Source organism: Chlamydomonas reinhardtii, chromosome 4 (assembly GCF_000002595.2).
Source record: "Chlamydomonas reinhardtii strain CC-503 cw92 mt+ chromosome 4, whole genome shotgun sequence".
Lineage (NCBI taxonomy): Eukaryota > Viridiplantae > Chlorophyta > Chlorophyceae > Chlamydomonadales > Chlamydomonadaceae > Chlamydomonas > Chlamydomonas reinhardtii.
Window position 1 is genome coordinate 192,802 of NC_057007.1, and position 23,585 is coordinate 216,386.

The 23,585-nt window shown below is 64.6% G+C and overlaps 6 protein-coding genes across 8 annotated transcripts; 2 read left to right on the plus strand and 4 right to left on the minus strand.

Annotated features, from left to right (window-relative positions):
• Positions 1 to 19: 19 nt before the first annotated feature.
• Positions 20 to 5,665, plus strand: CHLRE_04g217100v5 (uncharacterized protein). Its single transcript, XM_043061721.1, has 6 exons — positions 20 to 239; positions 451 to 512; positions 895 to 967; positions 1,257 to 1,311; positions 1,636 to 2,001; positions 2,148 to 5,665. The coding sequence occupies exons 1-6, from the start codon at positions 175 to 177 to the stop codon at positions 4,683 to 4,685; spliced, it is 3,159 nt and encodes a 1,052-aa protein (XP_042924979.1). The 5' UTR covers positions 20 to 174; the 3' UTR covers positions 4,686 to 5,665.
• A 250-nt stretch (positions 5,666 to 5,915) lies between these two features.
• Positions 5,916 to 8,939, minus strand: CHLRE_04g217150v5 (uncharacterized protein). The gene is made up of 6 exons (XM_043061722.1): positions 8,761 to 8,939; positions 8,567 to 8,620; positions 8,169 to 8,229; positions 7,966 to 8,012; positions 7,044 to 7,773; positions 5,916 to 6,761 (listed from the first exon to the last, which is right to left on the minus strand). Exons 1-6 carry the CDS (start codon positions 8,835 to 8,837, stop codon positions 6,150 to 6,152), a joined length of 1,581 nt encoding a protein of 526 aa, XP_042924980.1. The 5' UTR covers positions 8,838 to 8,939; the 3' UTR covers positions 5,916 to 6,149.
• Positions 8,940 to 8,992: 53 nt separating this feature from the next.
• CHLRE_04g217200v5 (uncharacterized protein) lies at positions 8,993 to 13,739 on the minus strand. The gene is made up of 7 exons (XM_043061723.1): positions 13,392 to 13,739; positions 13,045 to 13,102; positions 12,882 to 12,929; positions 12,293 to 12,581; positions 11,829 to 11,995; positions 10,948 to 11,527; positions 8,993 to 10,412 (listed from the first exon to the last, which is right to left on the minus strand). Exons 1-7 carry the CDS (start codon positions 13,457 to 13,459, stop codon positions 9,589 to 9,591), a joined length of 2,034 nt encoding a protein of 677 aa, XP_042924981.1. The 5' UTR covers positions 13,460 to 13,739; the 3' UTR covers positions 8,993 to 9,588.
• Positions 13,740 to 15,283: 1,544 nt separating this feature from the next.
• CHLRE_04g217220v5 (uncharacterized protein) lies at positions 15,284 to 17,609 on the minus strand. 3 transcript variants are annotated; one of them, XM_043061725.1, is made up of 4 exons: positions 17,115 to 17,609; positions 16,644 to 16,782; positions 15,882 to 16,270; positions 15,284 to 15,678 (listed from the first exon to the last, which is right to left on the minus strand). In XM_043061725.1, exon 1 carries the CDS (start codon positions 17,495 to 17,497, stop codon positions 17,117 to 17,119), a length of 381 nt encoding a protein of 126 aa, XP_042924982.1. In that variant the 5' UTR covers positions 17,498 to 17,609; the 3' UTR covers positions 15,284 to 15,678; positions 15,882 to 16,270; positions 16,644 to 16,782; positions 17,115 to 17,116. The 3 variants fall into 3 exon arrangements, with proteins under 3 accessions (XP_042924982.1, XP_042924983.1, XP_001703113.2); XM_043061724.1 differs by having other exon boundaries at positions 15,284 to 16,270; positions 16,644 to 16,779; XM_001703061.3 differs by having other exon boundaries at positions 15,284 to 16,270.
• Positions 17,610 to 18,929: 1,320 nt separating this feature from the next.
• On the plus strand, positions 18,930 to 19,506 carry CHLRE_04g217240v5 (uncharacterized protein). Its single transcript, XM_043061726.1, has 2 exons — positions 18,930 to 19,042; positions 19,168 to 19,506. Exons 1-2 carry the CDS (start codon positions 18,988 to 18,990, stop codon positions 19,338 to 19,340), a joined length of 228 nt encoding a protein of 75 aa, XP_042924984.1. The 5' UTR covers positions 18,930 to 18,987; the 3' UTR covers positions 19,341 to 19,506.
• Positions 19,507 to 22,296: 2,790 nt separating this feature from the next.
• On the minus strand, positions 22,297 to 23,584 carry CHLRE_04g217300v5 (uncharacterized protein). The gene is made up of 2 exons (XM_043061727.1): positions 23,214 to 23,584; positions 22,297 to 23,133 (listed from the first exon to the last, which is right to left on the minus strand). Exons 1-2 carry the CDS (start codon positions 23,443 to 23,445, stop codon positions 22,700 to 22,702), a joined length of 666 nt encoding a protein of 221 aa, XP_042924985.1. The 5' UTR covers positions 23,446 to 23,584; the 3' UTR covers positions 22,297 to 22,699.
• Position 23,585: the final 1 nt, after the last annotated feature.

Genomic DNA, 23,585 nt, shown 5'->3' on the forward strand with positions numbered 1-23,585 from the left:
CAGCACAGTTTCGAACCATGCTATGCCCCAAGAAGGCACGGCGGTGCTCTCATTATCAATCCGACGCGACAAGCTGTGCCGCATGTCGACATGTTTGAGGCAGCAAGCAGCGATCAGCAGAAGCCTTTCGAGTAGCGACCTTGCCTTGTCTCCAGTCTTCGCGCACGCCCTTGAATGGCGTCAACTCTGAAATGCGGGGTGTGCTTTAAAGACATTTCAACCGCGGATGATGAGTATCGGTAAGCTTTTCGGGCGCATCGCTCTTTGGTCGCTGCCCCGCGCAACCCCCCAGCGAGCAGTGACCGGGCAAACGAGGGCATGCGATAGGCTGGTCACCAGAGCCGTGTAGCTTGTGGACAACAAGGGCCGTGCAGACCAGGGTTTGCTGAGGGGCCCGCCATCATGACACGAAGTGACTCGGGCATTCTGCCTGTGTGTGATACGTCACAGGGAGGTACAGTGCACGTTCCCGCGCTGCCCCGGAGAATACTGCCACGAGGAGTGCTGGACAGGTGAGCCCCACCGGTCGGGCCGGCAAGGGCAATCAGGGGGGTTGCAAGTTTGCAACCCCCCGCTGGCCTCGGGCGCTACGTCTGTTGTGTCTAGATGCCAAGCTGCCAGTTCACAGCTGCGTCACTGTTCCGGATAAGCCACAACTGGATGCGATCAACGCAGACCCTTGCCCTTTCCTTTGTCAGGGCTCTGCCTCGTGACCCACGTCGCGCGCCTGACAGCTCCCACCGCTCCTGATGCCACCTGCAATGCCTCCCACACGCCTCCACACACACGCCTCCACACACACATACACGCACACTGTCTTGGCACTTATCTTCCTTGTGCTCTTCAACAACACACACGCACACATACATACACACCACCCCGCCGCCGCCACAGGCTACCTGAAGAAGGCCTGTAACCTGAGGCGGCTGCAGGACGGGGTGCAGAAGAACGGCAACGGGCTGAACTGGTGCGGGGTTGCAGGGGATAGCAGCGGGCGGGGCGCGGGCAGAGAGGGGTGGCGGTTGTGGGGTGTGGGAACACCCTGTCTACACGGCGCGTTTTCACGATCCTGTGTTACGTGGATGTGTCTGGGAATCCGAAACGCACGAGTTGGGCATTATGGTTGGGTGTTGGGCAGCATGCGTTTCCGTGAGTCGCCCGCTGCGGCATCCTCGGCTCCAGCTCCTCCTCCTGCTCTGACCCCACGCCTCCTCTCTGACCCTCTGCCTCCTTTGCGCTCCCTCTGCACGGCGCAGCTATGCCACGCTGGACAACGGCAAGACCTGCCCCGGCTCCATCATCAAGAGCCAGGTGCGTCGCCGCGGTTGGGGGGCCAGGGCTGCCGGGCTGGCGGTCTGGCGGTTTGGCGGCCTGAAGGGCTGGGGTCGAAGGCCAAACGGGTTGACGGTGTCAGCATCGCGCCTCCGGTACGCCTGCGGCGGCGGGTGGGGGTCACAAGAACCACCATACCGTACTCTAGGGGTGCGCGTGCGGCTGTTAGGGCGCGTGGGTGCGTCCTCGGCGCACCACCGCATCCGGCCGTCCTCTAGCCAGTACGGCTGTTGCTGCGGGTTCAATGCGGTTGCTAATGCGGTGCTGCCGATTGCCGGTGCTGGGTGGCGCTGCTGGCTGCAGGTGCGCGCACCGGCCCGGCTCAAGGAGAAGCGCAAGAACGCGGCGGTGGCTGCGCTCAATGGCGCAGCAGCGGCAGCAGCAGCAGCAGCAGGCGCAGGAGGCGGCAAGGGAGCCAACAGGGGCGGCGCGGGCGCGGGCGCGGCCCCGCAGGGCCAGGCGCTGCAGCAGCAGCCGGCGCGGCCGCGGCCGGGGCCGGTTGCCGTGTCGTCTGTGGCGGTGATTAGGCGACCGGTGGTGTTGGCGCCGGCGGCGCCGCCGGTGCGGCCGGGTGCGGCGATTGCGGCACGGCTGGGGCTGGGCGGCGGCGAGGCGCCGGCGGCCATTCCTGGCTGGGAGGACGATGAAAAGGCGGCCGCGGCGGCGCAGGTGGGCTGGAATGTTTTCTATATCGACCGCGCATTGGCATGGGAGCATGGTCAGGCGGGCTGGAAAGGGCTGAATTGGCGCCCACGCCTGTAGCAGCGGTCCTGACACGCCGTCATCCGCGCATATTTCTTTCCGTGACCCCGCAGGCAGCCAAAGCACCTCGCAACGGCGCTGCGGGCGCCAAGGCCGGTCTTCAGGGCGCCACAGCCAAAGTCCTGAATGGCGCTGGCCGCGGCGGCGGTGGCCGCGATGGTGTTGATGCCGCCTGGCTGGGCGGCCTCGACGAGGCCGAGTATGCTGCCGCCGCAGCCGCGGCCGCGTATTATGACAACGGAGGCGACGACGTCGACGACGGCGACGGCGACGGCGACGGCGAGTGGTGCGTGGCAGTACGCAAGCAAAACCGCCGCGGCGGCGTCGCCATTCCGGTTCAGCCGCCAACAAGGCGGCCGCCGCCGCCGCCGCAGCGGCGGCCGCAGGCAGCGGCAGCAGCCGTCCCGGCAGTTGCGGGCGCGCGTGGCGGCGGCGGCGGCGGCGGTGGTGGTGGTGGTGGGGACCAGGAGGCGGACGGGGGCGATGGCGGCGTTGGCGAGGACGAGGACGAGGACGATGAGGAGCTGGATGCCATGGTGCTGGAGGCGGTGGGCGGCGACATCAGCGGACTGCCGGCGGCGGAGCTGAGGGCGCTGCGGCGCGCGCTGGCCGAGTCCCGGCGCGAGGCGGAGGCGGAGGCCGCCGCACTGGACCTGCCGCCCTCGCCCTCCTCCTGGTTCCGCGGCCCGCCGTCTGCCGCAGCCGCGTCAGTGAACGGCGCCGGCACCGCCTTCAGCGCCGGCCGGCACCGCCCGGAGGAGGAAGGCGCGGCGGCGGCCGCGGCAGCGGCGGCCAGGGACGGCGGCGCGAACCTGATGCTGGAGGAGCGCAACGCGCTGAACCCCATCGTGCAGGTGGACCCGGTGTGCCTGTCGGCGGCGGACGCCGCTGGCGAGGGCGAGTACCTGGTGTCTGACCCGGCGGACCGCACCCGCCTGGTGACGGCCGTGTCGGTGTACGGTACTGGGTTTGAGGTGGTGACCATGGAGTGCGCCGACGGCACGCACGTGACCGGCGTCGCCATCCGGATGTCGATGTTGGTGGCGCAGCAGGCGGCGGCGCTGCGAGAGGCCGAGGTGCAGCGGCGGGAGGACATGCGCGCGCAGGCGCAGGCGGCCGCGGCGGCGGCCCGGGCCCGCCACGCGCGGGAGGAGGCGGAGGCAGCTAAGGCGCAGGCGGCCGCAGCCCCCGTCCCCGCCGCCGCCCAGCCCTCCACCGCGCACGGCGCGGCGCCAGCCGCAGCTGTGTCGCCTGTGACGGCCACAGCCGCCCAACTGCAGCAGCCGCCGCCGGCGGCCGCGGCGCCGGTACGCAGTCCCATGCCGCTGCCCCAGGCGGCGGCACCACCTGGCCCTGCGCAGCACCTGGCGCCGGCGGCACTGGCGGCGCTACAGCCGCCACCGGCGCCGTCTAAGTGGGGGCCGTCCAAGTGGGGGCCCCCCGCGACAGCCGCGCCGTCCGCTCCGCCACCACCAGTGCCTGCTGCTGCTCCCGTGCCTACGACTCAGGCGACAGCGCCACCACCTCAGCCGCTACAGCCGCTACAGCCGCTACAGCCGCTGCAGCAACCCGCGTACCAGCAGGCGCCTCAGACCCGCCCGGCGCAGCCAGTGGCGGCGCAGCAGCCAGCAGTGGCGGCACCGCCAGCCCCGCCCGCAGCCCAGCATGGTCCCGGATCGCTACCGCCCGCGGCGGCCGCTGTCTTCCTCCCTAGCGCCAACCCACCGCCGCTGCCAGCAACAGGACCTCTGGTGACGGCGGCAGTAGCAGCCCCGACTCCGCCCATCGCGACGCCTGCATCGGGCCAGGGGCCGCAGCCACCGCCGCCGTACGTGCAGCGGCTGGCGCAGCAGCCCGCACAGCTGCAGCTGCGCCCCACTCAGCCCCCAGCAGCCGTGCCTGCCACCGCGCCGGCTGTAAATCCCTACAACACGGCGGCGCACGCGGCGCCACCCCCGGTCAACCCCTACGCAGCGCTGCCCCCAGTCAACCCGTTTGCGCCTGCTGCACCTCCTCCTGCGCCCGCTGCTCCTGCGCCTGCCCCTGGTACTGCCGGCGTGCCTGCCGGGCCGCTGCCGCCGCCTGCGTACCTTCACCCGCAGCCGCTGCAGCCGCCAGCGCAGCCCGCGCTCACGGCTGCGGCCGCTGTCAACCCCTACCTGCAGCAGCAGCAGCAGCAGCAGCAGCAGCCCCTGCAGCCGGGGGCGGTGCAGCCTGTGGTAGCGCAGCCGGCCGTGGCAGCGCTACCTCTGGGCGTCAACCCCTATGCCCCGCACGCGCAGGTGCAGCTGCAGCCGGCGGTGCAGGTGCAGACACAGCAGCAGCCGCAGCAGCACGTGCCTGCAGCGCCGGTCAATCCGTACAACCCGTACAATCCGTTCGGCGGGCAGCAGGGCGCGTCTGCGGCCGTGCAGCACCCGTACCATGGCGGCGCGGGGGCGGCGGCTGGCGGCGCACTGCACGCGCAGCAGCAGCAGCAGCAGGGCACCGCGGGGCCGTCCGTGGCGGCGGCGGCGGCAGGGGCGGGTCCGCCCGCGGCAGCGGAATCGGATCTCAAACGACTGATGGCGCGGTTAGGCTTCGTGGGCTGAGGTATCTCCGCTGGAGTGGATGGAATGGAGCGAAGCGGAGGCGGCGGTGCGTTGGTTCCGGCGGATCCGCGTGGAGCCGTGCTGCATTGCAATAGTGCTGTTCAGCGGCGGGTGCAGCCGCATGCGAATAGAGGTCGATTCGCTATGAATGCAACTTTAAGAAGTAGGATTGTCGTGTGCATTCGACTGGAAACGCCGCTTGCTGGGAAGGGTCGTTGACGGCCTGCGCGCCGGCGTTTGGCTATAGGGCTTTGCGGGACTGCTTCTGACGTGCAGTGTATATCCCTGTACCAGTGTGACCAGCTGGCCACCAGGACGCTGGACACCAGACTCGCAATAGAGTAGCCTGCCTTGGCAGGAATTATCCGGATCATTGTTGTCATGGAAGCTTCGGGGAGCGCATTTCATCAAGTGCCGAATGTTACAGCTTCAGCTGATGCCGGAAGTATGCTGGCTGACGACCAGGCGAGGCTTTAGACATCACTACCGGTGATGCAACGCGGGTTCCCACTCACGGGTGCCCATTCGCCAGAACCAATGGACCGCCCTTGACTGCAGCCTTGTCCTCCTGCAGCCCCGTGTTGGGTGTAGACAACAGGATCTCACCACATCCGGGGCCGGACTGCCCGGACGGCGTGACCAGAGCGGGTCATGGGGGCATGCCACGCCCAGTGCACAGCCACAAACACCCTACCTGACCCTACCGCCCTCAGCCATGCATCCAGGAATGCACGTCATGCGCGCCACCTTGTAACCACACACAACAGATGCATCCAGGGGCCGGGAGGCCCCTGTCCGGGCGGCAGCATGGCGCCAATGCTCTGAGTACGTGCGGTCACACGTGGTGTCGGCAGCGACTCACTGCTGCCCGGCCGAGTGCTGCGCTGCTGCCCAGGGGAGGCAGCCTCCCCTGATGCTGCCAGTCAGCCGTACCATCCTGGGTTGCTGACAACCCACAACGCATGTAAGTAGCTAGGGCACCGAAGCGGCGTCCAGCCAGCTCGGCCACAGCCGCCACCCAATGGCACGGCTGCGAGTCCGGGAGCTCCCAAGCCCGCGCAAAACACGCACGTGCGCTTTGCCTGACTCTCAAGCGCTTTGCAGCACCAGCGCACCAAATGAACGACGCACACGGGCGAAATGACTGCTCCCAGTTCCTGCAGCCGCCTGGTGCGCTGTGATGCGGAGCCTCTGCATTCCTTTTGAGTGACGTGCGGCATTAGCACTCGCAGGCCTTTTACGTTACAGGTGGAGGTCGTGCCCGCGCACACGCCCGCCGTACTGTAGGTCCGCACGTGTGATGAGCCAGCCGGGCGCACCGCCGCCCGCCTCAAGGCGCCCAGGCCGCCCGCGCCCACCCGAGCAGTGCGCAGGCGCCTGCGTACCACACACCCGCCCGCCTACGGCACGCGGCGCAGCGCACCTCCACCCCCGCCTCCACCTCCACCTCCTCTGCCTGCAGGCCTAGCCGCCGCCCAGGCACAGCGCCAACAGGTCCTCAAGGTCCGAGTCGTCCTCCTCCTCCTCCTCGGCCCCCGCGCCCCCCGCCTCGGCGCCCGCCCCCTCGTCGGCTTCCCCCTCCCCACCTCCTGCCCCACCTCCTGTTGTACCACCGCCTCCAACCGGCTGCTCTTGCTGCCCGTCGCCCGCGGCCACTACCGCACCAGCCGCGTCGCCCTCCTCCCCCACCACCTCTGGCTCCACCACCTCTGGCTCCATCACCTCTGGCTCCACCGGTTGCGCCTCTTGCGCGTCCTCGACATCGCCCACATGCGCCTGCGCCTCCGGCTCCACCGCGCGCTGCCCTCTCACCCCCTCGCCCGCACCCTCTGCTGCTCCGGCTCCGGCACCAGCCCCATCCACCCCTGCGGCCGCCGCCGCTGCCATCGCGGCCGCTGCCCCCGCGGCTAGCGCCTCCACGGCCTCCTCCTCCGCCTCGGCTGCGGTGGTGGCCGCCGCGGCCGCCTGCGCCTGTGCTATCATCTCCTCACGCCGCTGCGCCTCCCTCTGCCGCAGCGCCGCCGCCGCCGCCACCACCTGCTGCGCCTCGTGCCGCGAGCGCCGCACCGCCACACCCTGCAGGTCCACATGTGCACGCAGGTAGGTATGTCAGCAAGCGGCGGCGGGCCTGGACACCTGGAATGCCGCCACGGCCACGTGACGCACTCTTGCAAATGCGTGGCGGAAACGGGCAGCACCCATATGGCAGGCCGCAACGCCGCGCCACTGCTCGACATCGGCTGCCAGCCGCTGGCGCAATGGAGCACGCTTACTCCGACAGTCGCACCGCATCGCATAAACAGATCTGTACATCCCCTGCTCTTGTGCGCTTTGCAACACGCACGCCGGCACACGCACCTGTATCCAGTTTCCCGTGCCGTCGTCGCAGCACACAATCTCTGGGTTGGGGCCGTACACCTCCGTCGCGAACACGTACACGGCGCCGCCGCCCTCGCCTCCATCGTCGTCGTGTACCAGCACCAGGTAGCCGCCGCCGCCCTCGTCCTCCCACACCGGGTCTACCATCACCACGGGGTCATTCACGTCGTCAAACGCCAGTGGCGCCGCCGCCGCCGCCGCCCCGCCCGCCGCGGAGGAGGCGTCGTCGCTGCCGGCCCCGTCCACCGACGCCGCGGCGTCGTCGGCTGCGGCAGCAGCGGCTGCGGCGGCAGCGCCCTTGCCGCGCCGCCGGCGCGTCTTGGCGCCGCCGCTGGGCTCGGGGTCTAGCCCCGGGATCCAGCGCGCGGCGCCGTCCGCGGCGGCAGCACCCGCGTCGACACCTCGCATGCGCTCCGCAGGTGTGGGCAGCGCCGCAGCTGGTGCGCGCATCACGGCGACGGCGGCTGCGCCTGTGGCTGCGCCCGTGCCCGCGACTGCCGCTGTCACACGGGGCTGCACACGGCGGGCCGTGGGAGCGGCTGCTTGCGGCACCGGCTGCTGAGGCGCTTTGTGTTGCGGCGCCGGCTGCTTTCTGGCGCCTGCGGCGGCGGCGCCGGCAATGTTAGCTGCTGCCACCGCCGTCTGCTTGGCCTGCTCTCTCTTTTTGGTGTTGAAGGGCACGTGGACCGTGGTCTTTTTAATGCGACCGCTGCGGGCGGGAAGGCGCGAGCATGAGGTTGAACGGTCAAATTCATTTACGGTAGGCAATTTCCTCTTTGCAAGAAGCCAGCCGGATACCCCGGTACCCTCCCGCCGACCGCCAACTGGTTTCTGCGCTTCATCATACACGTAGTTTATGCTACTTCAACCCAACCCACATCAACATCGCGCCTCTCCACACCTGCATCTGCTGCCGTTACTGAGAGTGGCCGGGCATTCGTAACCAGTCTGCGCGGGGCACCGGGGGAAGAGGGGTCGTTGTGGACAACGCGAGAGGGTGAGGGACAGGGACAGGCGTCGCGGTCGGTACGTGTAGCGTGCTTGCACGTGTGTGTAATGCGACCATTGCGTGTGTAGCCCTGCCCGCAATGCCGCCCCACAAACCTTTTGCTCGCCACCATGCAAAACGCGTTTGGGCTGCGGTCTCTTAAGGTAGGCTTCAATGCTGCAGCAGTGGAGCGGAGGGAATGTGGAGAGATCAGGAGGGGTGGCAGGTTGGGCGCAGCCAAGGGCGCAGCGCGGCAGGCGCCGCTACGGGTGTTGTGAGAGCTAGGCAGCATCCTAGGGAGCACCCATAGCAGCGCATCAGTAGCTGTGAACATACATGAATGCGCCGTGTAACTGCATGCGTATAGCAGGTAATATTTTGGCTACGGGACGGGACAGTCTGAGACAGGTCAGCAGGTCCCTAAGCACTGAGACCCAGGCCAGGTTGTAGTCTGGGGGCACGCGCTGCACGGCGCTGCTGCAGGGGGCAACCTTTCGCGTTCATTCCCGCTCACCAGTCCTCATGGTATTCGCGGCCGGGGCATGCTGGAAAGGTACAAGTAAGATCCCTGCGCGAGCGCGAATTTGAGAGGTTTGTCAAGGTCGATGCAAATGCAAGACTGAGCAACAAACTCAAACTAGGCTCGGGCGTTGGACATGTGCCTTTCGTCAAGTCTGCAAACATTGTTGTCCCTGCAGCACGGTGCACCTGTAATAATCGCCGCTGACGTCCACTGGCGTATAACAGAGCCCGCAAGCAGGCCCCTCGCTGTCCCTTGGCGACATTCTTGCAAGGCTACATGCAAGCAAGGTGCCAAGAGCGTCGAACTGCAGTTTCCCTTCGGGTCGGCTGCCCAGTTGCGCTTTAGCGCTGAACTGAAATTGCACTGACTAGCGTGGCTGCCCTAGACGATACGCATCTACGTATGAAAGCCAAAAGCTTATTATATATTTTACAAATTGGCAGGCGGTGCGTCAGGCCCGTTGCGCAGTGCTGCAGAATCCGTGTTGTGTCACTCGCCGGCCCAGGGGGCAGCGGGCGCACCGTTGCCGCAACATCGCCTGCATTAAACTGCGGTCAAGAACCACCACATGCCTTAAATGCTCATGGAGACCAGTAAATCCGCGCTGTTTGTGCTAGCGACTCCACCTGGCGCCCCAGCCAGCCGTAGTCCGGGCTCAGCCCCAGGTGGGGAGGCTAGTGGAGGCTCGTACACCTCTGCCGCCAGCCCCAAACACTTACAGCGATACTACTGCTACCATGCCCCAACCACCGGAACACCTACAAACACGGTAACACCTTACACACCATTCCAATCAATCCCCCTTGTCCACGCCAAAAACCCTGCTGACACATCGCAGCGGCCATGCCCTAACAACAGTACTTCCCCAAGACGCCCACAGGCGACGCGCCAGCCTGCAAAACCGACTTCCTCAACAACCAACATTCCCGACCAAATGCCAAATCAAACACTCGCAACGCCTGCTTCATCTGCTAAATTCCACTACTCTACAGGCCGCCCTCACACACTCACACTCACACGCACAGCAGCGCCATCAGGTCGTCCACGTCGTCATCCGCCGCCGCCGCCGCCACCGCCGGCGCGGCGCCGCCCGCCTTCATGTAGTACGGCGCAGCCGCCACGGCAGCCGCTGCCGGCGCCGCAGGCGCGCCGCCGCCGCCGTACGGGTAGCCGCCGCCGCCGCCCCCTCCTGGCACCAGGTACGACGGTAGTGCTGTGCTGGCTGCGCCTGCCACGGCGGGTGCTGCTTGCGCTGCTGACGCAGCTGCAGCTGGCCCTGCCGGCGCCTCGGCGGTGACGCCCAGCAGCGCCATCAGGTCGTGCATCTCCCCCTCCTCCTCCTCGTCGTGCTGCTGGTAGAAAGCAGCGTACGCGCCCGCATGGGCGCTTGCGTACATGCCAGTGGCAGCGGGAGCAGCGGGCGCAGCGGGAGCAGCGGGCGCAAACACACTGACTGGCACAGCCGGCCGCCCCAGTGCGCCGGAAGACGCCACAGCGGGAAGACCGCCGGCACCCGCCGCCGCCGCTGCTGTTGCTGCTGCAGCTACCGCCGCTGCGTCTAACAAAGCCTGCTGCTGCTGCACCATCGCCGCCGCCTGCGCCGCGGCTGCGGCCTCCGCCGCCGCCACAGCGGCCACCGCCGCCTCTGCCTCCGCCGCCTCTGCTGCCACTGCCGCCGCCGCCGCCTGCTGTGACTCCATCTGGCTTTGGCGAATGACCACTGCGTAGGTGACCGCGCCGGTGGTGGGGTCGGCGAACCCGCGCAGCTCGGCCGCCGCGCCGTACACGTCCTCCATGCGCAGGAAGGTGCCGGCACCGTCCTGTACCACCACCGTACCTATGTGCGTGGGGAGCGTGCAGGGCGGGAGGTGCGCGTGCGTGGGGAGCGTGCAGGGCGGGAGGTGCGCGTGCGTGGGGAGCGTGCAGGGCGGGAGGTGCGCGTGCGTGGGGAGCGTGCAGGGCGGGAGGTGCGCGTGCGTGGGGAGCGTGCAGGGCGGGAGGTGCGCGTGCGTGGGGAGCGTGCAGGGCGGGAGGTGCGCGTGCGTGGGGGGCGTGCAGGGCAGGTGCGCAGGCAAGGTGGAGTACCAATAAAGCGGGCGCAGCAGGCACAATGTGGCGGGCTTTCCACGCTGTGCCGGGTAAGCGCAAGCCGCCACCGCCCGCACCAGCCCCTGCACGGGCCCGCCCTGTCCGCCCGCGCCAGCTCCTCTACCTGCCACGCAGCCCCAGTTCCGCGAACCCGACACACGACCCCACCGCCCGACGCCCCCACCCCGTCCACCGCACCGCCCCCCAAGATGCTCGCCCCCTATCGCTGCCCCTCCATCTCTGTCGCTCCATCTCTGTCCCTGCCTCCCGCTCCCCCGACTCACCGTCCTCGCACATGTACACGGGGTCGGTGGCCACGATTGGGTCCTGCTCGTCAAGAGCCATCGCCGCAGCCGCCGCCGCCGCAGCCTCGGGATCCTCGCTGAGTGACGCCGCCACCGTGCCCGACGCGCCCTCGTCCACATCGCTATCCTCATCCTCGTCCCCGTCCCCGTCGTCAGCGCTGCTGCCGCTGCCCATGGGGCCACCGGTGGCGGCGCTAGGGGCCGCCGCACTTGAAGCCGTCGCAACGGAGCCGGCGCCGCGCCTGCCGCCCGCACCCGCCCCCAGCGGGAACGCGGGGAAATCCTCCTGCTGCATCTCAAATTCTCGCGGCGTCGCCGCTGGCGCCGGCGCAACCTCCCAGCCGGCCGCCTGCTGATCCTGACCCACATCAGCACCACTGGCCGCATCAGACTCTGCCCGCTGGGCGGCTACGCCTGCGCCTGCTCTGCCCGGGCCGGCGGCTTGGGCGACTGTGGCGGCGGCAGCTGCGGCTGCCAGCGCCTTGTTGCCCTTGCCTGCCTCGGCCTTGGCCTGCGCCTTGAGTTTGGCCACCAGCTCACGCTTTTGATCCAGAGCCGACTGCTTGGCGCCGTGAGAGGGGGAGGCGGGCGGCGGGAGCGAGGGAGGGAGTGGATGTGTTGGGCCGGGAACAAGGAGGAAGAGGACCAAGGCGGCCGTGTGCACGCGTGTTTGCAAGGCGCCTCACAAGGTGGCATGGCAGGGTGTGTGGGTGTGAGAGCGCATGCACGCCCAGCTACACGTCGGCGTGGCTGCGACCTGGGCGGGTCGGGTCGGGTCGAGCGGCCGCGCCCCGACGCCTGGCCCTCGTCGGCACTGCCCCGCACATCGCCCACTCCAGCCCCTACCCTAACCTGCCTACCTTGCCCACAGGCTCCCAGCCCGGGATGGCGCCCGCGGCTCCTGCCAGCCTGTTGCGCACCACCCGCTCCGGAGCCGTGGCGCTGTTGGCGGCAATGGCACCCATGCGGGCGGCGGCGGCGGCGCCCGGAGCCACTGCCTGAGGAACGGCCTTGACCGTTGGCAGCGCTGCGGGGGTGCGAGAGCATGTGTGTGTGTGTGGGGGGGGGGGTTACATTCACGATTAATTAAGAAGTGGGGGGGTGATAAGTGAGAGCGTGACCAGTGAGGTGGGCAAGGGCTGCTGTCAGGCACCCAGGCCCAGGCCACTCGCCCTGCCCTGCCCGACTCCCGCCTCTGACTCCTGACAGCCCCTGCCCTCACAGCACCCGCACCAAGCCTCCCCACCCCATCAACGCGCGCTGACCGCGGTGCTGCCATCTCGCGCTCCTCCCAACCAACGAAACAAGCCGCGCGTTCCCCCACCTGACTTGACGTTGTTAATGTTGACGCTGGCGGAGCGAAGCACGTGGGCGTTGCTCATGTAGGTGCCGTCGCCTGATCGCATCGCCGAGGTCGCTGCTGCCACGCCCTGCGCCTTGGGCTCCTTTGGTTTGGGCGCGGGCTTTGGCTTGGGGGCCGCCGCCGCAATCGCGGCCTCTTCCACGCGCTTCGCCTTGCGCTTCTGGTTTTGTGGCTGCTTGTGGTGCGTGCGGGTGATCTTTCCCGAGCAGGGACGACCATTATCTAATACAACTGGGCATTGATAGCCAATCTGTGTGGGTGTCGGAAGGCAGGCGCGCACGCGGCATGCGGTTTGGGTTCAGGAGGTGCGGGTTTGGCGAGAGCTGATACCCCAGTCCCATGACGGACTGAACACTGCTGTTGCCAGGTGGTTTATGTCGTTTTCGCGGACACCAACCCTGTGCACCCGGCACATACCCTGTTGGGCTGGCGCACCACCACCCACACCGGAGCGGCTGAGAGCACCACCAGGGCCGCGGGTCACCAGCACTAGGCAGAACCCTTCCCGGAACCCCCTCGTTGCCCACCAGCGGCCTTTGACGTCACTCACCAGCCGATCAACTGGCAGTTTCAGCTTCTTCAGATAAGACGTAATGCACTGCAAGCGCAAAAAGAGAGAGTAATCAACAAGGTCTCAGCGCGCGGAAGCGCGGTTCTGGAAGCGCGCGCGGTTATCCCGCCCCGCCCTCGCACCCTGTGACTGCGTCACTCACATCTTCATGGTATCCATGATCGGTGCTCGGACATGATACATAACTACATGTCAATTCTCTGCGAAGTGGGGCAGGCGGGATGATGACGCCCGTTAGCTCCAGAGGCCCCCAACACAGCTAGTGGCATTCAGAACAAGGCCTCAGCAAAACCCAGCGGAGGTCAACTGCACAGCAGGCTATCTGGCGGCCGCGTCTCATATGACTCTAACCCAAATCTCCAACCTATGCGCTGATGAGCCAGCCCAGCCCCTCTGTTTTGCAACATATACTTAAAGCTGCGTCTGCCAATAGCGCATACGTCATCGCGCAGAACGGGCGAGCAAACGGCGCGAAAATCTCGAGCTTACCTTCTATAGTCGGCTTCTGTAACCTCATCATTACAAATCAAGCATTTTTGAGGGGGGTTGATAGCCATCCTGGCCCAAGGCTCAGCGAGCCGGGGCTTTTATAACTTCGTCAAGACTCAAGCAGTTTTGGCACAGCGTTATGTTGTAAGTCTGGCCGCGTAGACAGTGTTGCTCAAGTAAGCCTTGAAATAGCTTGGGTGTCGCTCGAGCAACACTTCAAAGCCCCATGACAGCTCGAGCCCAATCGCAATCGTGCCATCCATCCATCCCTGCCATCCACTCTGGTGTGGGGTTTTGCCCCGCCCCCGCCGGGGTACTGCTAGACTCACGCGTGTTCCTCCGACTTAGGCCATCATCGGGCTCGGTGCACGCGCATCAACAATGGTGCACGTCACGGCCATGTCCACGTCGTAGACATCCAACTCAAATATCCCAGTGCGACCCAGCTGCGCCGACACCTCGGTTAGCACCTGGTCCCCCCCCCCCCCCCCGCCAGGCCAGGCCGAAGATTCCACCACAGCTGCAGCACCATTTCGCACCTCCTGTATAGCACGCATGGCCCACAGCCACCAACACAGGCATTGCAGCCGCCGCAATAAGCCTGCATGGGGGGCAGGGGGGCAGTTGTGTGCGTGTTCCCTGCCTGTTTCTGACCTGCCCCAAACCTGCCATCCCAAACCTGCCATCCTTAAAAAAAAGTATAATGTATGTTCTAGGAGAGCTCCGACTAACTCCCAACTAACTCGTGTACGGCACCCCCAACCCCCTCAGCCGTACAGGAGTTCGGTTGGGTGTCGGCAGCTGCGGCGAGTAGGAGCTGGCAGTTGTACGGCGGGCCGGCTGGGAAGCTGTCGAACCAGGGGCATGAACACGGGTCGTTGGCGCTAGTCGGCGGTTGCGCGAGTGGGAGCTGGTAGCTGCGCGCGGAGCCGTTTGGGAAGCCTCGTGTGAGCTGCGCGTAAACTCAGATGGGGTGCATGGGGCTGCGCTTTTGAGTAGGCTAGCTGGCCAGGCGCGGGCGCTGCCGTTCCGCTCGCTGGACGGCTACACGAGAATGGGACTCATGGGGACAATGGGCTGTCGTCACAGCTCACTTAATGGTGAGAGACCCCGGCGGTCTTCCCTGGGTGCACCCTCTGCGATTGCTAGTGGCGCGACGCTAGACTTGACTGCCGCTGAACATGCCTTGGCATTCTCTAAGTGCAGGGGATCAGCAGTCTGCTCACAACGAGTTACAGAGACCACACATTAGTCTTATATAGCCAATCTGGAGTAAAAGCGGACAGTGCCGCTAGGAGAGCTGCACTGCCGACTAGTGCAAGCCGCCGCGTACGGTGAATCCTGAAGATACACCATGGGAGCCCGCACTTGCACACGAGGCAGTCCCTTGGCACTGCATGCCCCCCTGCCGGCCCCCCGTTGCCCCTCCCCCAGCCTGCGCCGCTGCTACTGCTGCCATAGGGCGCCGCGGCAACCTGCGGCTGGCGCTGCTGGGCCACAGCTGCAGGCGCACCACCCTCTTCCTGGATCCCTGCCTTCGCCAGGCCGCACCCAAGGTCGTATGAGCCTTGATACCCGAGCGAGGTGCTGTGACACGCACTACCTCTTAAGCTCTTGCATGGCTAAGGCATCTCACAGCCGCGGTTTGCACAGCTGGCATTGCCGGCGCCCAAGGCAAAGCGTCTTGCATGCACGACGCCCCTGGAGCGTGGGTGGCCCACCAGGTGAGCCCACCGACGGTCATCCCGTCACACGGTGATCGACCACGGCGCTGTCACGCCCTAACGTGTGCTGGCGTCGCGCTGGCGTGCCCTGACGGATCTGAGGCTGCTTGCGTCTGTGCTCCTTTCAGACGAGCAGACAGGCGTGCAATTGAGCTTCGTCACTTTAGAACCTCAGGTGGCTTACACGAACGTTGAGCCTTTATTGCTCAAGGCCTTGAGTTACTCATCGCCTGGCCAGCTGCCGCCAAACACGACACAGGCACGCCGACGTGCCTCAAACCCTGGCAAAACCCTAGCAAAACCTAACTCCCGGCACTCCCATTACCTAGGTCGAGGGGAAGGCACGTGCGTGCCGGCAGGTGCCACGCACGTGCCTCAGTGCTACCACGCCTACATGCGCTAAAACACAGAGGCGCCGCGCCATCCATCTTGATGAGCTGCTCGAGCCGCCTGATGCGCGCTGGTGAGCGGCCGCGCTTGTCTGCGCTATTGCTCTCGTTGCGTCGCGACCCGACCGTCCATGCGGTCAAGTCGTCTTGGTCATTCATGGTTGCTTTGCAGTTCTGCACCCGCAACGGGCATTCGGAAGTGCAAAGCTTGAGGCTGAAGTGCAAAATTTGGACGTCGCGCCTGACCACCAAAGTTTGCATCTACAACTCGCGCCCAGTACTTGCGCTGAGGTCCCGCAAATCAAGTTCCTGAACAGCGCTATCAAAGTGCCATTGTTGCGGTCACCCCTGCTTTCACAGCGTACAGGCAAACTCACCGACAGCGATTCTTCACTCGGCGCTCCACTCCGGATAGCGCCCACCCGGCTGCTGCCCACCCGGCTGCCGCCTCTCCTCTTGTTCCTGCAACACCCCGCTGCCTCCCTCCCCCTTTGGTTTGGTTTGGGCTGGAATTTACAAACCCCCACACCTCCGCCTGTGCCACGCTACTTTGGCCTGGTGTTGTTTAGTTTGGGCTGCTGTTGACACCCCCCTTTGCGCCCCCCCCTGCCCCACCTGGTCATGGCCACCCAGGCCTCCCAGGGCATGCGCTTGTCCCAGGCAGTGCCCCATTCGCAAAACACCCGCAGAGCCCGCGCCGCGTGCCGCTCCGCCTCCGCCCACTGCTGCCGCTGCTCGTGGATCTGAGCCAGCAGCACGTGCGGCTCTGGGGGGCCGGGGGCAGCGGGAAAACAGGGCCAGGGAGCAGGGGCCAGGGGGGAGGGGCCAGGGGGGAAGAGGTCAGGGGGGAGCGGTTCGGGGGGAGGGGGCAGTTTGCACGGTTTATGCACACAGGTGGGACCAATGCGGGCAGGGAAAGGCACGACACCAACGCACCACTACACGTGCAGAGAAAGGTACAGTAAAGCATGGCAAGAAAGGGTAAGGAGCCATGGTAAGGAGCCATGGTCGCTGCGACCAGGCACCCACTAACCCAGCGACCCAAAGCCAATGCCAGAGCAGGTAAGAAAGACATGGCGGCCCGCCGCGGCCAGCCAGCAGCAGTGACCCACGACCCACGACCTGAGGCGGCGCCCCACCTGCGATGTGGGGGTTGTGGCCCACCGCCGGCCGCAGCAGCCGCGCCGCCTCGTCGTGCTGGTGCGGCTCTGTGTGGTCGCACACGGCCCGGCAGTAGGCGTCACGTGCGGCCAGCTGGTCCGCCTCCGTCAGCACCTGCTGCACGGGGGGGGGGGGGGGGGGGGCGGGCACACACCATCATGCCGCGGTGGAGTTGCACTCTCGTGGTTGATTAAGAATAAGCGGTGGGGATGGGTTGAATGGTTGTGAAATGCAATGCAGGGAGTGTTTGGGGGGGGTGCGTGCCGTGGAGCTGGTGTCATGGAGCAGGTGCGTGTGTGTGTATGTGTGTCTGTACGACAAGCTGGGGGTGGCTTCCAGTGCGGCTTTCTCACCCCCTCAAACGTACGACACAAAAATACATGCTTTGAGCAAGCGTGTGCTATCTAACCGTCGTAACGAGGCCGTAGCGCGCTTGTGTCGGTGCTCACCTTCAGTGCGTGACAGCGCGCTCCATGGCACCCAGCAGCGCCGTCTTCAGGTCGTTGCGCATGGCACCCAGCTCCGTCTTCATGTCATTCATGTCATTGCGCATGGCGCCCAGCTCCGTCTTTATGTCATTCAGCATGGCACCCAGCTCCGTCTTCACGTCATTCATGTCGTTGCGCACGGCGCCCAGCTCCGTCTTCAGGTCGGCGCGCATGCTTTTCTTAAAGGCGTCCAGCTGCACGCCGGTCGCCCACTGGCTGACCAGGACAAGCGCTGTGCCCACTGCGCTAACAGTTCCAATAATCTTCAGTGGCCGCGACCCGCTGCTGGCAGCTTCTGCTGCGCTTGCGGCGAGCTGGGTGTACAAGCGCCGTGAAGCAGTCATGGGGATAAGGGCGTTATGTTACAAGAGCGTGAGAAAGCTAGGGAAGTGGAAAATTGGCAAGCGATGCAGCAGAGGTTAAGCACGGTGTACGCTATGGCTGTGCTCTTATCGTACGTGTATGATTGCAGTAAAAGTTTATGTTGCATGTTATGGCTGTTCTGAGAACAAACTTCCGGTCGCGGTCGGCATGGGGGCGACAAGTGTTCCCCGGTCACGGGAAAAGGGGCTGAGCCCCTCCACAGTCTGAGGCCGAACAACCTCATCGCCCGGACATAGCCGGGGTCGGTTTCAACAGGCACATAGCCAAACTAGGTGCCTATCTAGCAGTCGCGATGCCACAGCAGAGCCAACCGCAGCCAGACGAAGAACAGTTGTCAACAGCCGCACTACTTGTCATGCCGCTACGCATGCCCTGCCAGCCCCACCGCGGACCGCTACCTAGACACCAGCCGGCTCATCAGCCTGCGCGCTTGCGCCGCTTCATGGGCGGCGCTGCGCTCTCCTCCTCCACGTGGCCTTTCCCGCCCCCTCCGCTACAAACTTCCGGCATGGGGGCGAAAAACAACGTGTAAATCAACTCATCAAGTTGTTATTGCATGCGCACCCAAACCCCCGATGGACAACAAACAACTTGGGGTAACATAGGGCTTTTCGGCAGGGAGAACGGCAAAAAAGCCGGTTCCACGGCGCAGGCGCGGCTTTAGCTTGTCGCTGGTGCTCTTGAGCACGTTGAAGTCCGCATCGATCTCCTGATACTCAAACCAACTGATTGCAGGCTTCTCCTCAACGGGATAGCCAGCCTCGGCCAACTGTGTCTGCGAGAGACGGAGGTTTTGACTGCTGCGCGAAATGGCTTAAGACATCTTGCAGGTAGCGCTTAAATGCATAAATCAACCCAGAATATATTAGACAAGAGTACGAAAACCCTACCGCTACGCAGTACCCCGGCTTGCCCCTCCCCCAGGCGCCCCGCCCCCGGTGCAAGAGGGGGGGGGCGCAGTCACCAGCCCAAGCCAATGAGGGGTGGTGCAGGGGGGTATGTACAGCGATTCTCTAGGAAGACCAACGCATTGGCACATCCATGATCTCGCATTCAGTAGTTATGGTATTAGCGCTGATCTGATCAAGAGGGGGGGGGGGGCGGCCAGGACACGGCGGGCGGAAGTGGGGCGAGAGTGGCGTGAGGATTGGGGCACAGACTCGCGGGAGTATGCGACTGGCTGCTCCGCTGCGGGCCATGAGCATAGTACCAGGCATTATCGTGCATGAAGAATGAAACGCGCTTATCAGATCAGTGGGGCGCTGTATTTCGCGCGAGCATTGAAGTGTCGGAGGGCCGGATCCTCCGACGCCTCCGATTCCGTCGTCTACCGCCGGGCGCCTGTTCGTTAAATTTTACAAATGACTTAACATACACTGCGCTTGGACTCTAGCACTGCATCGGTACTTGTACACCAATTCCTCGCCATTTCACTCGTTTTTGCAAAGTTATGCGTCGCCACAAGTACAGTGAACAGCTTTTTAATTTAGCACGCATTTTGCCAGGTGCACTTTCCCGGTTACTGGCATAACCGGGAGGGCCCCCGCGGCGAGCTTCGGGGGAAGGGGCAAGCCAACCAGTCCACACGGGGCCTGTTGCTGTGGCGGCTGCGGCTGTGGCGCCGGCGCAGAGGCCGCGGCAGGTGGCGGTGCCTTGCTCCTCCAGCCTGTTCGCACCTTCTTCGCCACGGGCCCCTCCACGTCCGCCAACGCGCCCTCGTCCAGTGTGCCGTCGTCCAGCAGCCAGTTGTGCTCCGCGCAGAACGCGCGCAGGTCCTATGAACAGCAGGCTGGGCAACAGTGAGGGAAGTAATGAGGTCCAGACAGAGGTGCATGGCGCTTTTGAGAAGAGGCTGTCGTCTTACGTCTGCTAGAGGCCAGGGCTCGGAGGCAGGCAACAGCACACCCAACTGACCATTACACACATTGCAAACCCGACGACACCAAACCTCCTGTAACTCAACCAGTCCTTCCGGCTTGCGATAGTCAATATTGTCAGAGTCCAATGCGTACATGCACGTGCCAGCTCGGGAGCAGGCAAATGGAGATTGGGGGGAGAGCTGGCCTGCTCGGCGCCGCGGCGCCGTGCGCGACTTGGCCACCTTGCAGCCCGCCAGGGCTGCGACCGCGTGTCTGCCCGGCCTTGCCTACTGCTGCCGTGCAGAAACCTACCCCCGCGACTGGCACGCAAGAGAAACTCCAGTAGCACACCATAGAAAACTACAACGAACATCACGACGAAAAGAGGGCGGGCGGGCGGGAAAACAAAACCCGAGTGCGCTAATCACCGCTACGTCAAGCGCACGAATAAACTAAGGAGCCAGCTGAAACGGCCCGCGTTGGGCTCCGCGACTACCATGCTGAAACACAACGCTCCCATGCACCAACCCCAACAAACCCCAGCGGGGAAACACCGGCCTCCCCCAGGTCTATAGCCGCCACCTCCTTCAAAACCTATTTTAGAAGAAGAAATGTAAAATGCCCCTTTGAGAAGAGGCTGTCGTCTTACGTCTGCTAGAGGCCAGGGCTCGGAGGCAGGCAACAGCACACCCAACTGACCATTACACACATTGCAAACCCGACGACACCAAACCTCCTGTAACTCAACCAGTCCTTCCGGCTTGCGATAGTCAATATTGTCAGAGTCCAATGCGTACATGCACGTGCCAGCTCGGGAGCAGGCAAATGGAGATTGGGGGGAGAGCTGGCCTGCTCGGCGCCGCGGCGCCGTGCGCGACTTGGCCACCTTGCAGCCCGCCAGGGCTGCGACCGCGTGTCTGCCCGGCCTTGCCTACTGCTGCCGTGCAGAAACCTACCCCCGCGACTGGCACGCAAGAGAAACTCCAGTAGCACACCATAGAAAACTACAACGAACATCACGACGAAAAGAGGGCGGGCGGGCGGGAAAACAAAACCCGAGTGCGCTAATCACCGCTACGTCAAGCGCACGAATAAACTAAGGAGCCAGCTGAAACGGCCCGCGTTGGGCTCCGCGACTACCATGCTGAAACACAACGCTCCCATGCACCAACCCCAACAAACCCCAGCGGGGAAACACCGGCCTCCCCCAGGTCTATAGCCGCCACCTCCTTCAAAACCTATTTTAGAAGAAGAAATCTAAAATGCCCCTTTGGGTGCACATCCAGTCCTCCCAGCCCCGAAGCACGCTGCACGCCATTCACATGCATGTAAACCTGCGCCCACCTGCTCGCTATCCTTGTCCATGACGATGCTGGCGCCCATTTCCACGGGCCACTCGCCAGCCTTAGATAAAGTTTGCCGGCGTATGTATTTGGTCAAGGTGTGGCGGCTGGTGCTAGGGTGGGAGCCGACACGGTTTCCGTCCCCACTCCTCAGGCCTGCATCGCCCCGGATGGCGCGGTTGCAGTGGCCCTACTCCCCGTGGGGTGGGAGGTGGCCGCGCGGGCGGCCCGGCCCATCCAGGTGCACGCCGCTGCCGTACCCGGCCCGCCTGGCCGTGTCCAGCTGGAAGTGGATGAGGCAGTGCGGCAAGTTGTGCGGGGACTTGGATGGGTGCAAGACAGTGGTCCGCCGCTCCTGCTGCTGGAATACACCGTTAAAGCCGGCACTGTGTTACAGATGGATGGCTCCGCATCTTGCGGCCCTGCGTGCGAAGCATTTGCAGTATGTGCGTGACGCGGGGGTGCCCGTGGCGGATGATGAGGCCCTGGCGGCTGGGGGCTGTGCCGCCACCATGGGAGATTTGGGACTGTGTTGTTGCGCGAGCTCTACAGGAGAACATGGGTATGGCCATGAGCGCGCTGCCTGACGATGCGCTGCGGCGTTTGACCGTGTCAAATTGTGGCTGGAGCGGCCGCCTGGGGGGATGGCTCAGCGGGTGTGGGACGTGGTGTGCCTGGCCGCGCTAGCTGTCTGCGCTGGACCTTGGTAGGCAGCGTGTGGTGATGGCGGGCGTAGGGACAAATGGCATTACTGTCTGCGCAGACACTAGCAATAGGTGTATCGGTGATTGCTGACTTCTGGGCCCGGCTCCAGACTTTTGTGAGCTTGGGGATCCAGCCCAAGGCGTGGGATACGGTACCGAGTGGTGTGCAGTCTTCGTGGATGCGAAACGTGTGTGCACCCCTTCGTTTCCCGGGGTGCTGGTGACAGGAGGGTTTTGGTTCTGCTTGATGATGTCGACTCCCCTCTTCCTTCCCCTTGAAACTGTGGGTGGCGTAGGTTGCTTGATTCCTCGTGCTCTATGGGCTGGCGGGGTCTTGTTTGGGATGATTACCCCCCTGCCCCATCCTCACCCCGAACCCCGTCCCCTCTCCCAGCCTGAATGAATAGACCAGCTTGATTTGACGTCCTGCAGCGCATAGGCGTGGTGTGGAGCGCGGTCATACGAAGCAAGCGACGTGCCCACACGGCCACACTAGGATGAAGGGACCAGGACACAAGCCGTCAGCAAGGCCTGGCCCTGGGGCCTGAGACTGGATCCGTGGCGCACGTGTGCGGCCCCTGCGACGATGCTTTACGAATGCGAACGCGCACGTAATTTCGAACGCGCATTCAATAGGTATCAGCACAGGCACAGGCACGGGGCACAGGCACAGGCACAGGCACAGGCACAGGCATACAGGCATGCAGGCATCCAGGCACACCAGGCACATCAGTCTCGCGCCTACATCATGGCCCTGGTCCCTGCAACAACGATACGGTACGTGTAAGCACCCAGGTGTTCCCTGTCAGCACCCGGGTGCACATGTCCACGTGTCGGTCAAAATGTGTTCCCAAGCCGGATCATCTTACATAGCGAGAGCGCATCGAGAGCAGTCGATTGGCACCAATCTGACATAAACTAAGGAGTTCTGAGGGGTTTGGGGGTCCGTACGGGGTCTATCAGTCGGTCGGGAGGGGGTCCGGATTTTTGGCATGGGGTAAACAAGAAAAGGTGGCTCTCCCTTGCAAGGGAAAAGTGGGCTGTGCCGCCACGCCACGTCCTCCGTCTGAGGCCGAAGGTTCCGATACTAGCCTCATCTCCCGGACATAGCCGGGGTCGGTTTGTACAGGCACCGCCCGCCATATGTGCCCAGTCGCGCCCAGCTATCAAGCACTAGTGCAGCAGGCAGCAGGCCAACCAGACAGCAAGGAAAACACCCCTGCCGCTGCAGCTGACTGCCCGCTACGCCATCCTCGTCAGCACAGGTCGCTAACCAGACAACACCGGCAGGTCTCAACCTGCGCGCCGGCGCCGCTTTGAAGGCGGCGCCGCGCTGTCCTCCTCCACGTGGCCTTGCCCGCCCCCTCTGCTCCGAACATGCGCGCCGCCACTGCCGCTGGTGCAAAGTGCGCATCGTAGAAATGCGACAGGAGGCATTCACGACCGCGGTCCCAGGGAGTGACCCGTACCTGGTGGTGCGCCGTGATGTCGATGGCCGGGCCACCCGTGTCCTCGCTCAGCAGCGGTGCAAAGTGCGCATCGTAGAAATGCGACAGGAGGCTTTGGCGTTGGCGACGATGCGTGGACGTTGTGATGAGCGCCGCGGACTCCTGCAGCAGGTTGATGTCGATGGTTGGCACACGCCGGTGGAAGACGTGCTGTTGTGGCGAGCCGTCAGCCCGCTCGCGCACTGCGGGCATTGGGAAGCAACCAGCAGGTCAATGATACCTGCGCATAATGCGCTCTAGCATAAAGCGCTCTAATGCTTACGTCCTTGACGCCGCGCAGCCAGTCCGCACTGCTCCCGCCACTTGGTGTCGCAGACCGCGCAGTGGAAGGCGGGGTCCGTTCGGCAGACGACGAAGTGCCGCAGGAAGTCCAGCAGGCGGTACCGAAGGGGCGTGGCCACAAAATCTACCTTGAACCTAATTGCTGCGAGCGTTGCCTCGTCCTTGCAAACGCTTCGCAGCGACACCTTACGGGTGCTAGTCTTCTGAACCATTATGAACGTTAGGGGTGTGGGAGCCGGCCCACACCCCTAACACGGGCAAGGTTGGGCGGACTTCAGAATTGTTTGGCCTGTGCTACGGCTACAAGGGTGCGAAGGGGAAAGTTTGAAGTTGGCAACTCTTCCTTTGTGGA

Coding starts and splice junctions, on each gene's coding strand:
- CHLRE_04g217100v5 (XM_043061721.1), top strand. CDS start 175: ATGGCGTCAACTCTGAAATGCGGGGTGTGCTTTAAAGACATTTCAACC. Junction 240..450: donor ACCGCGGATGATGAGTATCG/GTAAGCTTTTCG, acceptor GATACGTCACAG/GGAGGTACAGTGCACGTTCC. Junction 968..1,256: donor AACGGCAACGGGCTGAACTG/GTGCGGGGTTGC, acceptor TGCACGGCGCAG/CTATGCCACGCTGGACAACG.
- CHLRE_04g217150v5 (XM_043061722.1), bottom strand. CDS start 8,837: ATGTCGCCAAGGGACAGCGAGGGGCCTGCTTGCGGGCTCTGTTATACG. Junction 8,230..8,566: donor CGCGAATACCATGAGGACTG/GTGAGCGGGAAT, acceptor CCACTGCTGCAG/CATTGAAGCCTACCTTAAGA. Junction 6,762..7,043: donor GCACGGGAAACTGGATACAG/GTGCGTGTGCCG, acceptor GTGGACCTGCAG/GGTGTGGCGGTGCGGCGCTC.
- CHLRE_04g217200v5 (XM_043061723.1), bottom strand. CDS start 13,459: ATGGCTATCAACCCCCCTCAAAAATGCTTGATTTGTAATGATGAGGTT. Junction 13,103..13,391: donor ACAGAAGCCGACTATAGAAG/GTAAGCTCGAGA, acceptor CCCACTTCGCAG/AGAATTGACATGTAGTTATG. Junction 11,528..11,828: donor GCTGGGAGCCTGTGGGCAAG/GTAGGCAGGTTA, acceptor GGCGCCAAGCAG/TCGGCTCTGGATCAAAAGCG.
- CHLRE_04g217220v5 (XM_043061724.1), bottom strand. CDS start 17,497: ATGACTGCTTCACGGCGCTTGTACACCCAGCTCGCCGCAAGCGCAGCA.
- CHLRE_04g217240v5 (XM_043061726.1), top strand. CDS start 18,988: ATGCGTCGCCACAAGTACAGTGAACAGCTTTTTAATTTAGCACGCATT. Junction 19,043..19,167: donor TTTAGCACGCATTTTGCCAG/GTGCACTTTCCC, acceptor GCGCCGGCGCAG/AGGCCGCGGCAGGTGGCGGT.
- CHLRE_04g217300v5 (XM_043061727.1), bottom strand. CDS start 23,445: ATGGTTCAGAAGACTAGCACCCGTAAGGTGTCGCTGCGAAGCGTTTGC. Junction 23,134..23,213: donor GGCTGCGCGGCGTCAAGGAC/GTAAGCATTAGA, acceptor CAATGCCCGCAG/TGCGCGAGCGGGCTGACGGC.